Raw genomic sequence first — 14,536 nt, 5'->3', positions numbered from 1 at the left:
GTGTACACTAGTGGTACGCAAGCTTCCTTCTAGTAGTACGCGGAGGAATTAAACATGTCATATGCTACATATATTTTAAAAATGATCAAAAATGATTTATACATCATTGTGATGACATATAGCCTATGTTTATGAGGTCCAAGCAACATCCCCAGGTTTTGATGTATTGGCTACTATATGTTAATACTTTACATTTAAGTACAGCAGGTTTTATTTTACTTTTTAAGAACAGTAATCTACCATTTTTTACTTTTAAAAGCACATTTTAATTTTAAATATTTTGACATTTTTAGTTTTTTTGCTTGTTCGTTTGACCTATAAGCACAGTACAGTGTTAACGTTTAGACTTTTTATAATAGTGACAATAGTAAATATTCTTAAAAATAGAAATTAATTTGCCATGTTTTTGAACTGTGCAGAGTTGTAGTTACTTTACCGGGCCTACTACGCTCCTGTATTTCAATACTGCTCATTATGGTGGTACTTGGAGAGATAATTTTTTTTTGAGGTGGTACTTGATGAAAAAGGTTTGAGAACCGCTGGTTTAGAGAACTTTGGGGAACATCAATCTGGTCATGACATGTAATTTGTGTATCTCTTTGCATAAAACGACATTTACTATTATCTATTAACTACTATTCCTAATATTCTGGCATTGCAACAGTAAATTCCAGCCCAGGCTCATTGTAAATATGTGCCTCAGTCTACATTTTTCAAATACGTTGATCCGGGTACATTTCATTGCACGTTTCAGATGACAAATCCACTAGAGGGCGCTGTGTACATTTTTGCAAATCTGAAATATGCTACTTAGGACAGATTTTGTCAGATAGACCTTCTTTTGGCGAACCACTGACCTGAACCCATCCCTAAACCCAACTAATAGTGTTTTCAGAAGCAAACTTAAGAGAAATGTGCACTGCAAGCACCTAGCTTTACCTTGATTTTACATTGAATTTATATCTTATGTGGAAGAGTGATTCGATGAATTATGCTAAGCTAAGCTACAAGTGTTTCCGCCAGACTCTGAGATAGGTAGAATGAATTTAAAAAATGGTAAAATTAATCAAATAAGCCAATTGTTTTAAGCGAAGTGATACAGAAAAATGTAAATACAGAAGAGTAAAGCTTTAAATGGAAACTATTTTTTAAAGCTTTTTTTTTTGAGCGAGTGCTTCACCAGGTTAAAAGTAAAAAACTCTCAAATGTGTAAAGTTGTTTGGTGGTATTTATTTGGTGTTGTACTAAGGACTGCACAAAAAATGAATTATTATTCATTAATCATATGTTCAATAAGATATCATGAGGAAAAGTAACAAAAGTTGTTGGTGTTATGTTGCACCAAAGCAGTCATTTTACCAAGAAACTGTGGTCAAATGTATGTTTAAGTAAGTTTTTTTTTTTGTAGTTTCAATGAGCCTGTTTTTAAATTAAATTGCTAAATTCCATAATAATTACTATTATAAAATAAGTAAAGTCATGGTACGGCAGTAAAGTTTCTTGATCAGTATATACCAGAATGAGAGTAAAGTTCTTAGCCATATTGGCCAAGAAAACAGCAACTTTTCATTTTCCATTGGTCTTAGTACACTGTTTGCATTAAATAGAAAAAACATTAAAACTCTTTTTTCAAACTTTTGAACGAGATGCTAATGGTCTAATCCGATTCAATAATTTATGCTAAGCTAAGCTAAAAGTGATCCTGTCTTGGAACTCGGCTGAATGGATTCAAAAATAGTGAAATTCACCTTTTTAACACTAGGTAACTTTTTTAAAACAGAAGGACAGAATAAGAATATATTTCCTATTCATATCAGCCTAGAAAGTAGCAAGTTTTCATTTTCCATTGATCTTAGTACACTATATTTGCTGTAAATTAAAAAAAAATATCAAAACTCTTTTTTGAAATGTTTGAGTGAGATGCTAATGGTCTAATCTAATTCAATGATTTATGCTAAGCTAAGCTAAAAGTAATCCCGCCAAACCTGGAGATACGCTGAATGGATTCAAAAATGATCAAATTCATCAAATGAGCCTATTTTTTTTTAAAAAAAGTGAAGTGATCCTTTAACAGAAGGACAGCTCGGCAGAAGGTTTAGATGGACTCAGATGTGACTCTGGCTGGTCTTAGTACACAATATAAATACAGAATAGTCAACCTTTAAATAGAAAAATTATCAAAACTTTTTTTTTTTTGAGCGAGATGCTAATGGTCTAATCCGATTCAATGATTTTTGCTAAGCTAAGCTAAAAGTGATCCCGCCAGACTTGGAACTTGCTGAAGGGATTTAAATATAGAGTAATTCATCTCTTTAACTCTCGGCTAGGGGACATTTTTTGAAAATAGCAACTCTCCATTATCCGTTGGTTTTAGTGCACTATGTTTTTTTTTTTCAGAAGGACAGCTTAAGGTTTAGATGGACTCTCTGATGTGACTCTGGCTGGTCTTAGTACGCAATGTAAATACAGAAAAGTCAAGCTTTAAATAGAAAACTGATTGAAACTCCTGTTTTTAAGGTTTTTTTTGCGAGATGCTAATGGTCTAATCCGATTCAATGATTTATGCTAAGCTAAGCTAAAAGTGTTCCAACCAGACCTGGAACTTGGCTGAAGGGATTAAAAAATAGTGAAATTCATCTCCTTAACTCTAGGGGACAGAAGGACAGCTCAGCAGAAGGTTTAGACTTCGGATTGTCTAACGTGACTCTGGCTGGTTTACCTCATACTCCTGCGAGAAGCGGAGGCTGTCGTTGGCTCTCAGCCGCTCGATGTGGTCAGCCAAAGCACACACAGACACTGGAGGGTGTTCCCGCATTCCTGCAGACAAAAACAGAGCATGAACTGATAGCAGAGATTTCTATTGGCTTGCTTTGTTTTGCTTGGCTGAACTGTGGGGACCAAACACACTTTCCAGTTTTTAGGAAGATGGACATACATGAAAACAACCCAAATAATGAGAGTAGTTTGCGCAAAAAGCTTGTAGCACCATGCTTTGTGCTAAGAGTAGCTGTGGTGATGTAAGCAGTGAACGGACATGCTCATTAGCTGATACATATGAACCGCTTCCGAAAGGTGGCATAAGCTGCCCTGTACAGTCAAAATGGCATGTAAATGACATCAGCAAGGGACTACAACCTGAGCGCACATTAAAAAACACTTATTGCTTTCCCTCCCATCCCGTGTTTGAGACGGACGGACGGCCTGTGGAGAAGGACGTGAGACATGGTGAAGCTTTAACTGACAGCAGCCAGAGTGGTGGAGGGGGCGTGGCTTTGGTTCTTGATGGACAGGTGGGAGGAGCATAGAGATGGAGGAAGTGAAACGCAAGAGCAAAAACTAACTTGAAGTGCTGGGACAGTTGAAGGCACTGGAACCTGCAGAAAGAAGATGAGCAGCGACTGTGAGAAATATACTGTATGTCACTTACACAAGAGAGAGGAGTGATGTGTAAAGAGCAAAAGAGAAAAGCCCATGAAGAGCACTTGAAATAGTTTACCTGATAATATGTAACATGACGTAATTAGTTTGGTGCATTATAAAATAGTTAGTTAAATTACTGGTTATTCCCATGCAATTAGATTAAACTAGCGAAATTATATAGTTGAAGCCCTCCTTATTTATAGTCCCCCATCTACAGTTTTTCCCAAATTGTTTTTAACACGTTTCTAAACATAATAGTTTCAATAACTCATTTCTAATAACTGATTTCTTTTATCTTTGCCTTTATGACAGCACATAATATTTTTTGAATTATTTTAAAATATACTAGTGTTCAGCTTAAAGTGACATTTTAAGGTTTAACTAGGTTAATTAGACAAGTTAGAGTAATTAGGCAAGTCCTTGTATAACGATGGTTTGTGTTGTAGACTATCAAAAACAAACATTGCTTAAGGGGACTAATAATATTGAATAAAAAAAAAAATAAATAAAAACTGCTTTTTATTCTGGCCGAAATAAAACAAATAAGACTTTCTCCAAAAGAAAAACTATTTCAAATCAATGCATACTACAGAGAAATGAATGGGATTCATAGTGCAGCACACTCTGTGTCCGGTGTGAAAGCTGCTTCAAACTGCACAGTGACTAAAGCTGGAGAGAAGTCAAGTATAGCCATTTTTTTTCAGCTCACATGTTTGTCCGAAACCCAAAATTGTCCTTTTTGCACAATAATTTAAGATAGCCGAATATTCAGTACATTGATCATTCTTTTTTTCAAAATTTTGATGAATCTAAAATTCATTTAACAGCATTTATTTAAAATAAAACACTTTAATAATATTCCAAATGTCTTTACTGCATTTTTAAAAAGTGTATTGCAATTTTGCAAAAGGAAAGTAAAACTACTAAACTGCAATTTCAAATTAATATTCTGTAAATGTGTAATATGAAAATGTTTTGTAACAATTTATGTAATTTTGTAAGACTTTTTAAAATTTAATTTAATAAATTTAATAATAAAAAACAAGCCAACACAATAACCACATTAAATTGACAGTAAACAAGTGAAGAGGCGGTGCTGCCATGACAGCACAGTAGCACTATTGCAAGCAACACGTATATTACATAGAAATGAATGGGATTCATAGGGCAGCACTTTCACTGTCCGGTGTGAAAGCTGCTTCACACTGCACAGTGATTAAAGCTGGAGAGAAGTCAAGCACAGCCTTTTTTAAGGCTAATATATTTGTCCGAAAATTTACAATAATTAAATATTCAGTTCATTTAAAATATTACCAATTTCAAACATTTTAATGAATTAAACATTAAAAAATAATGCATTAAAAATAAGCGTTTATTTTAAATAAAACACTTTAATACCATTCCAAATGTCTTGACTGCACTTTTAAACAGTTTACTACAATTTTTCAGAATAATAGTAAAGCTACGTAACTGCAATTTCAAATCAATGTTCTCAGAATGCGTAATATGAAAATGTTTTGTAACAATTAATGTAATTTTGTAAGACTTTTAAAATTGTATTTAATAACTTTAATAATAAAAAAACACAAACCAATACAATAAACACATTAAATTGACAGTAAACAAGTGGAGAGGAGTCATTTTACCAGTATTGGCATAACAGCACAGTAGCATTATTACAAGCAACACGTATACTAAATAGAAACGAATGGGATTCATAGCGCAGCACTTTCCGTGTCCGGTGTGAAAGCTGCTTCACACTTCACAGTGATTAAAGCTGGAGAAAAGTCAAGTATAGCCTTTTTTCAGCTCATATATTTGTCCAATACCAAAACATTTTTTTAAATATCTTTCGATAGCCAAACATTCAGTGCATTTATAAGATTGTAATTTTTTCAACATTTTTATGAATTAAACATTTAAAAAAACAGCATTTATTTAAAAAAAACACTTTAATAACATTCCAAAAGTCTCGACTCCACTTTTGAACAGTTTATTGCAACTTTGCAAAATAAAAGTAAAGCTCTCGATTCAGAAATCCAGGTCTTTGTAGACTTTAGCATGTCAACATAACAGGATTTTTAAATGGCATCTTTTGTAACACATTCATTCATTAATTTTCCTCCAGCTTAGTCCCGTTATTAATCAGGGCTCGCCACAGTGTAATAAAGCACCAACTTATCCAGCATATGTTTTAAACAGCGGATTCCCTTCCAGCTGCAACCCAGCACTGGGAAACACCCATACACACTTATTCACACACATACACTACGGCCAATTCTGTTTATTCAATTCACCTATAGCGCATTTGTTTGGACTCTGGGGAAACCGGTGCACCCAGAGGATACCCACGCCACCATGGGGAGAATATGCAAACTTCAACTGACCCAGCCGGGACTCAAACCAGTGACCTTCTTGATATGAGGCGAAAGTGCTAATCTTTGAGCCATTGTGTTGCCTTGTGTATCATCTTATTTACTGTTAAAAATCCAAAGTAGGAATTGAGTTCAAGTCAAGGATGTCTTTTCGAACGCTTTCCCTCAAACATCAAACACACACCTACAGCACACACACACACGGTACTGTAGCTGTGATGTAAGCCATTTTCCATATCCAAACTGTGAAACAAAGAGTCAGAACTTTCAGAAGTAAATAAACAACAGCACTAGACCTCGGTTTCCTTATCTGAAGATTCGCAAGCAAGGAAAATCGGTTTTCATGGCAGAGAATTTGACAGGAATATTTGGCCATGAGAAAGATGGCGCATCAGCCGAGTGTGTGCTCGCAACCCCACAATCTGACATAAGAACATGAGTCACTTTGCCAGTGAAGCAAAAGCAGATTCTTATTGAAGTCAGCAAAACGTTTGAGAATTCGCAAATTTCCCCTGAGACAGACAGAGAAAGAGAGAGAGTGAAACAGAAAAAGACAGAGGGAGAAGAAGAAAAATATGGATGAGAAAGATTTTCTTCTGTGAATCATCTGGTTTAATTCTAAAGCTCAGTCTGAAGTGTATGATTTGATGTGAGTGTGTGTGTGTGTGTGTGTGTGTCCTTCACCTGACAGTGCGGCTCTGTGAATAATGCTTTGTCTTCACACTGAAACTCCAGCTGAACCTCAGATCCATAAATCCAGTCTCTCTCTTTCTGAGGTCTACATCCAAACAACCTCGATCTCATGCATTTTGTAAAGAGTTCCCAAGTTCTAGCGAGCATTTTCAAGCATCACAGATATTTGTGTTACAAAAGGTGATGTGCAGTATCCTGATGATGCTTTCAAACCGCGTCCTGAGCCAGAATCACACGCATCTTCAAAGCAGCTGAGAATGTGTATCAGACGGCTGGAGAGAAATGTCCATTACAGCTCAGAAAAGAAACAATCTCGGACTATTTCATCACAGGTTTTGTCAGAGCTGTGTTTGCTTGTGCCTAATGGAACAGTTTTGAACTATAGGCAAACATAAAACCGCTACAATATGAAAACATGTTTGTGATTTGCACATTTGGCAAAAGAAACAAATAATAAAGTTGTAAGTTAGAAAAATAGGCAAATGTTTAGCTAATAGCGAATCTTTTTACAGTAATTAACTGCTAAATGTACGGCTAATAAAATCATTATTTAATAATAAATAAAAATACAATTATTATATACAAAACCACAAAGGGTCTGTCTATCTATCTATCTATCTATCTATCTATCTATCTATCTATCTATCTATCTATCTATCTATCTATCTATCTATCTATCTATCTATCTATCTATCTATCTATCTATCTATCTATCTACCCACCCTACCACCCACGAAGCCATCCATCCATCGCCATCCATCCATCCATCCATCCATCCATATAGTTATCTATCCATCTAGTTATCCATCCATTTAGTAATCCATCCATCCATCCATCCATCCATCCATCCATCCATCCACCCACCCACCCATCCATCTGCTTGCCCGTCCGTCCATCCATCCATCCATCCATCCATCCATCCATCCATCCATCCATCCATCCATCCATCCAACCATCCATCCAGCCAGCCATCCATCCATCCATCCATCCATCCATCCATCCATCCATCCATCATCCATACACCCACCCACCAAGCCATCCATCCGCCCGCCTGCCTACATCCATCCATCCATCCATCCATCCATCCATCCATCCATCCATCCATACACCCAACCACCCAACCACCCGGCCGTCCATTCATCCATCCATCCATCCATCCATCCATCCATCCATCCATCCATCCATCTAGTTATCTATCCATCTAGTTATCCATCCATTTAATCCATCCATCCATCCATCCATCCATCCACACACCCACCAAGCCATCCATCCGCCTGCCTGTCCATCCATCCATCCATCCATCCATCCATCCTAGTTATCCATTCATTTAGTAATCCATCCATCCATCCATCCATCCATCCATCCACCCACCAAGCCATCCAACCACCCACCAAGCCATCCATCCATCCATCCACCCACCAAGCCATCCAACCACCCACCAAGTCATCCATCCATCCATCCATCCATCCATCCACCCGCCCATCCGTCCGTCCATCCATCCGTCCGTCCGTCCGTCCGTCCATCCGTCCGTCCGTCCGTCCGTCCGTCCGTCCGTCCGTCCGTCTGTCTGTCTGTCTGTCTATCTATCTATCTATCTATCTATCTATCTATCTATCTATCTATCTATCTATCTATCTATCTATCTATCTAGATTTCCATCCATTTGACCATTCATCCATCTAACTGACCATTCATCTATCTAGTGTTCCATCCATCCATCCATTCATCCACCCACCCCTCCATATATACATCCACTCATCCCTCTAGTACTCCATCCATCCATCTGATCGATATACATCTGATCTATATATCTATTCCTTTTTAATTATCCATTATAAGTTTAGTTAACATTTTATAAGTAAAATAACTTTACATTTTGATTGATTTCACTTCAGAAAATGCTTATTTTATTTTATTATTATTATTTTTTGGCATTTTGGTTAGATTCATATGGTTTGGTATAATAACAATGTATCATTTAATGAAATTTAGTTGTAAAGTTGGGAAATATACATTAATATGACAACGTAAAATAGGAAACACTGTCACTGTTTTGTTTTGCTTTTATAAAATGAATTTCTGGCAACCATTTGTTCAACATTGATTGTAGTAGACCATTTTAAGGGATGTCAACAGTATTAAACGTTCTAACATACTATATAGATAGATTTTTAACTGCGATAGCTTCCAAAAATCCAAAAATGTCCACATATTGATAAATAATGTTATGACAGATACATATAAAGACAGCTAGTCTTTGCCTGAACCAGATCATACTGTACTGTACCAAACTGTACCGTACTGCTTAGTATAAAAAAGGCATAACACATAAGCTCAGTATCCAACAGAAGTCTGCAGGTCTTATTGTTGTACCTTGTGTCTGGTAGTTGAGCCTCCTCATCTCCACTGGATCTGACGAATGAGCCAGCAGGTGATCTTTAACTCCAGCTGAGTGCTCATCTTTAGCTGAGGGAGACGTGCGCTTCCTGTGCAAACAGGAAAGGACATTAGGCATGAGCGTATACACACGGTTAGTCTCATTTCACCAAGTAAGTCATGTTCCTGTGTGAACATCTATGTTGATCCTGGATCAATATCCTAATCAGCCAATTGCAGTTAATGTTAAGTTTACAGGTTTAGCGTTATGTGCTTCTACAGGATTAGTTACTGTACTGTACTGTAAAAAAGACAGTAAGCCTTAGAAGCAACAAGTTGACTTCACTTTAAAAAGGTCAGCAAACCAATTGGCCTAACTTTTATAATTATGCACATATGCAGTTGTTTACTTAATAATTTTAAAGTAATTAAGTAAATTAAGAAAAGTCAACTAATCACTTTTTACAGTGTACATCATGTTATCTATTTATCCCCTCAGATTTTGGGAATGATTTACAGTTAGGACAGCCTTCTGCATATTTTGCTCACTCTTATTTGACCCAGCTGATTTAGCAACCCAAGCTCATTATGAAAACGTAGCCCTGCGGACGTTTCTGGAGACCGCGATTGACGTGGCTGGAGGTACGTATGGCCGCATTTAATTTTTTCAAGTGACCGCTGCGGGGTGGTGTGACACCGATCGTCTTCGTGCTAGCCGGCTGGGCTGACGGGTCGCCTCCTCCGTGTGGAGGGCTTTCTGTCACAACCAGTTTGTCCGGTTAGCTCGTTGTGTTACGTCGGCGGAGCGGAGGCTCGGAGGAGGAGGAGGAGTAGCCGGCAGCATTCGAGTCGGGTTCGAGTCCAGGGAAGAGCGGTTCCAGAAATTAGGTAAGACAAAAAACAGAATCCAAAAAATAAAGAGAGCGAGTTTTTAACACGTCAAAATCGGATGAGGGCTTTTCTTTTTCTGCACGGCTTTCGTAAATCGTCGCTTGGGTTTAAAGAAGAAGGAGGAGGAGGTCGGCCAGGTCACCCAATTGGCCGGCCGCCCAGTCAATTGTTCAGTCATTCAGCCAGTCGGTCAGTCGGACAGACGGTCTCTCGACAAAGGCCTTCGGCAGCTTTTTACGTGAAAACAGCGCGCTTGCAAATTCGCTAAAACAAAAACTGCACAAATACGTACCTCTCGGGACGTATTTCGCGGTCTCCAGAAATGTCCGCGGGGCTACGTTTCCAGAATGAGCCCGGGTTGTGATTTAGATAGCTCGTTAGAAGAGATTCATGTGTTCTGATTGACACATTCCCTACGCAGTCAGCATTCTTCCCTATTGCCTACTCCTTCATTGTCCTTAACACAAAAAATATTTTCTACATTTGTTGCAAAAAATGTATACAGGTTGAATTTAAACAACTGCATTAAATTTAGCAATGTTCGACTTAATTTGTTTGTTCAAATTCAGCCCAAATAAATTTTTTACAACCACTTAACCTAAAATCATTTAGTAAATCCAAGGAATCATCTTTGAATGTTTTTTTTTTTTTTCTTCAGTGTACCGGACCACTAGAGACCTTTATTTCACTTTACTTTGTTCACAGATTTTATCAACAATGTCTAACTAAAGAAGTGTGAAGAGTGACATACAGTAAAATACCTCTGTAAATAAATACAATATACATCAACATATCACACACTACAGTCCATTAGAATGTAACATATATGTTCCCTTCAAACTGAAATCATGGTTGATCATCCTGTGGAGTCCATTTTGCAGGGCACTTGATGAATTAGAACTAATGTCTGACATGAAAAAAGTATATATAGGAAGTATGCAGAATGTGTGTGTTGGAGGGAATTGGATGATATTTTTGAACAGGAATGATGTTCAAGGGTCAACATAGATGTTAATCCAGGATCCATTCCCGAACGGCAAAATCCCACCCACCTGAACACACACATATACACAGACACATTGGTATTTGTGGTTTACAGGGACTCTCCATAGGTATTATGTATTTTATACAGTAAAAAGCAAACTTATTATGCCACTTTTTATAAAACTTTAAAATAAGTTTCTTATTTCCCTAGAGTCCGCAGTGAAGTTTCAGCTCCAAATACCCCACAAATCATGTTTTATAACTCTCTGAAACTGACCCTTTTAGGCTTTGATCCTAATTGTGGAGTTTTGGTGACTGTCGCTTTAAATTCAAATGAGACAGTGCTCTTTTCAAAAGAGGGCGGAGCTACCAATGCATGTGTGTCAGCGTTGTGACAGATTTAAAAACAAGACTAAAATTCTATGCTAATGAGTGAGAGACGGTCACCAGTGGGCGGGGCTTTCCCCCCCCTGATGACAAGTACAAAGGGAGACAAAATTCCATTACATGAATAAGTTGGATTATGATTTCGTATTTTGCATAAGATATATGCTGAAGTATCTTATAAAAAAGCTTCAGATCATAGAAATTTGAACAGTAAAGGTTATTGTTATTGGATTAGGCTCACAGTGATTTGTTTTGCTTTACACAATCTGATGTATTTTAAGACCTCATATCCTAAAGGCTGCTTTAAGTGCTTTCTGAAGTTCAAAGTTTGGACACTTGTTTCCTTAAGACCTTCTGATTATTAATGGAAATGGAAAAGCAATAAAACAGTGTCGCATTTATCTCATAATAATCCATATCATGAAGTTTTTATGACGAAAAGAGGAAAAAAAAATATTAGTTTAGTCCTGCTTCTAGTCTAAATGTCTACAAATTCTTAAAGGAGACCTATTATGCCTCTGTATACAAGATGTAAAATACATCTCTGATGTCCTTAGAGTCTGTAGTGAAGTTTCAACTTAAAATACCACACAGATAATGTTTTATAACACTCTAAAACTGACCCTTTTAGGCTTTGAGCCTAATTATGCCTGTTTGCTTTAAATTCAAATGAGATTGTGCTCTTTTTAAAAGAGGGCGGAGCTACAAATGTCTGTGTCAGCATAGTGGCAGATTTAAAAACAAGACTAATGGCCCGTTTCCACTGAGTGGTACGGTACGGTACGGTTCGGTTTGGTACGCTTTTATGGCCGTTCCCAAAAGGTGGAGCTACATGCGCAACTGAACGCTGTTGGTTTACAGAGATACGTCATTCGTAGACGCAACAAGCCAGAATGTAAACAAAGGACCCTTCATGTTTGAAATACACAGCGAGAAATTACAGCTGAATTATATATACATGCAGCCATGGTCGATCCTGCAAACAAACCCTGTCGTCGTCATAATAAACAGCCACAAAGCCATGGAGAAGAGGGGATTTACCCTGTGCCGCGTTCTTTTTTACGAGCCAGCTGCCCGAGTGGTTTCGCTTTCTTCCTTGTGCTCGCCGCACGTCTCTATCTAAAATAACAAACTTCTTGAGCTGATGATAATAACATGCACTTGATTATTGACAAGCTTTTGGAAACCCGATCCTGTAAGAAGCTGACAAACGAGAGTGACACATTCAGAAAGAAAAGGACAAACGCGAGAGTGGAGAGCGGAAAAAAAAGGCGAAGCCAAGGAGCACGTAATTTCTTTAGGAAACGTGAACAAACTGCCTTGTTTTAATCTTTATTATCACCTTTTGGACTAAAATGAACTGGGAATGATGGAATGACTCTCTAACAGAGGCTACATGACATGTGCTGCTGAAGATTAAAGACACAGATGAGAGGTTTTCACTGACTGTAGGCTATACTTTGTGTTGTTTTGAACCTAATTAATCACGAAATGTCTGCTTTGTGTAGTTCTTCTGTAGTTGGTAACATATCGAGGACTGTAAGGGTCTGTATGTGTTCATATATGTTCATTTATTTATTTATTTAATATAATTACAGACGTTACAGTAGGCTATTTCGCACCGTCATTGATCTGCAGTTATAAACAACTCCTGTTCATAGAAAAGTTACTAATAAACATTTATACACAGGTATTTATGTATGTAAAGCCTCTGTTTTGTGAGAAGTGCTTTTCATATGATATGTGAACGACCTGTGCAGCTTTATTGTAGACATTTTCTCGAGCGAAAATGACGTCGACTGAAACTTTGTCATACACCACGCCCACCAAAAGGGTACCCTTGCTAGTGGAAACGCAAGCCTGATAAAAGTGACCCATACCGACCCGAACCGTACCGTACTGTACCAGTCAGTGGAAACGAGCCATAAGCTCCTATCATCCTATGTTAATGAATGAGAGATGGTCACTAGTGGGCGGGGCTTTCCCCCTCTGATGACACGTACAAATGGAGAATGTCAATCAAAGTGTTTCTGCAGACTGTTTTAATTAAGTGTGACTATAATAAATAACATGAATACATTTTTATCATTATCAGCTGGCTATATTCACACACTTTTGCCACACAACCCCTTTTAAGTGTTTTTTTTTCTTTCTTTTTTTGCATAATAGGCCTCCTTTAAGACTTGTAAACCACTATGATAGAGTACAACTAGGTCACGCCCATTACACACACACACACACACAAAAAAACACAAAAAAAACTGTCCTTGTAAACAACCAAGCCAGTACACACAAAAACAATCACACACCAGGAGAATGTGTCAATATATAAGGTATTCCCTGCATGTTAGTGTCTGTTAAAGAGCAGCAGCAGCACTAATGTGAGCTCAATTAAACTTTCGGATTGCCTCCCATTAAACACTGAACACAAACAAGCGTTTGTTATCGGATGAGAGAGAGAGAGAGAGAGACGCTCGATACCCACCTCTCCTGTTTGCTGCATCCCGCAGAAAGAGCCGGAGAAACAGAGGGGGAAAAGAGAGAAAATGTCACAGGAGGAAAACTGCACAGACGGAGTGTGTGTAGGGCAGGTTTGTCAGAAATGTTGAAATGCCATTGCTACTAATGAGCTGCGATTCCAGCTGACATTTGCACAATGAGTTTTCCTTTCACTCGAACCCTGAGCATTTGATTCAATAGGAGCGAGCGGGTTCGAGATGAGGGTTACTCGTTATCTGCGATTTTTGTTAAAATATCCCTCCTGCTGCGTAGCTTAAAAATACACCGCTATTATTTAATCATTAAAGTCTTCCCAAAGTGTCGAGCAAAAACACTTAAATTGCTGACTGTCAGACTGAAAGGAGAGTTTTCGATTTTCTACTCTTTTCTTTCTTCCAGTGAGTCAGCAGAGTCTTAAAAAAGAGAGAGAGAGAGAGAGAGAGAGAGGCTATTTATTCCTGACAGGAGGAAGTCCAGTAAACTCACTGTGCTTGCAACATGCGGTGAAAAAGAAAATATGCTCACTTACAGTTGAAGTCAGAATTATTAGCCCTCCTGAATTATTAGCCTTCTGATATATTTTTTCCTCAATTTCAGTTTAACTCAAAGATGATTTTTTCAACATACTTCTAAACATAATAGTTTTAATAACTCATTTCCAGAGTTGAGTGTAATGCATTCACCAGCAACACGTTACTATATTTTAATGACATTATTTAGGAACGCAGTAATGCAACGAATTACATTTTAAATTTGGGTAATCTGATTACAGTTACTAAAATTATTGTAATTGCATTACTGACGTTACAACTGAAAAGTTCAGATGAAAAACCCTCTAAATCCATCAGACCTCTTTTCTTGTAAATGAGCATGTTCTATTAAAGCTCCTCTGATTAGGTTTAGAAGTTTCA

At 37.6% G+C, this 14,536-nt stretch overlaps 1 protein-coding gene across 25 annotated transcripts in view; it reads right to left on the bottom strand.

The window, feature by feature from the left end:
* The window catches only part of ptprfa (protein tyrosine phosphatase receptor type Fa), a 527,055-nt gene that overhangs the window by 35,325 nt on the left and 477,194 nt on the right, over positions 1-14,536 (bottom strand). For 12 of the 25 annotated variants that reach the window (XM_073952512.1, XM_073952510.1, XM_068221626.1 and 9 more), the window contains 3 exons: positions 8,862-8,974; positions 3,342-3,374; positions 2,720-2,817 (listed from right to left, as the gene is read on the bottom strand). In XM_073952512.1, coding sequence (XP_073808613.1) covers positions 2,720-2,817; positions 3,342-3,374; positions 8,862-8,974 — 244 coding nt within the window. 25 annotated transcript variants of the gene reach the window in all.

This window comes from Danio rerio, chromosome 6 (assembly GCF_049306965.1).
Source record: "Danio rerio strain Tuebingen ecotype United States chromosome 6, GRCz12tu, whole genome shotgun sequence".
NCBI classification, from domain to species: domain Eukaryota; kingdom Metazoa; phylum Chordata; class Actinopteri; order Cypriniformes; family Danionidae; genus Danio; species Danio rerio.
Note: the sequence above shows the minus strand (reverse complement) of the source record. Positions and strands in the feature narration are given on the sequence as shown.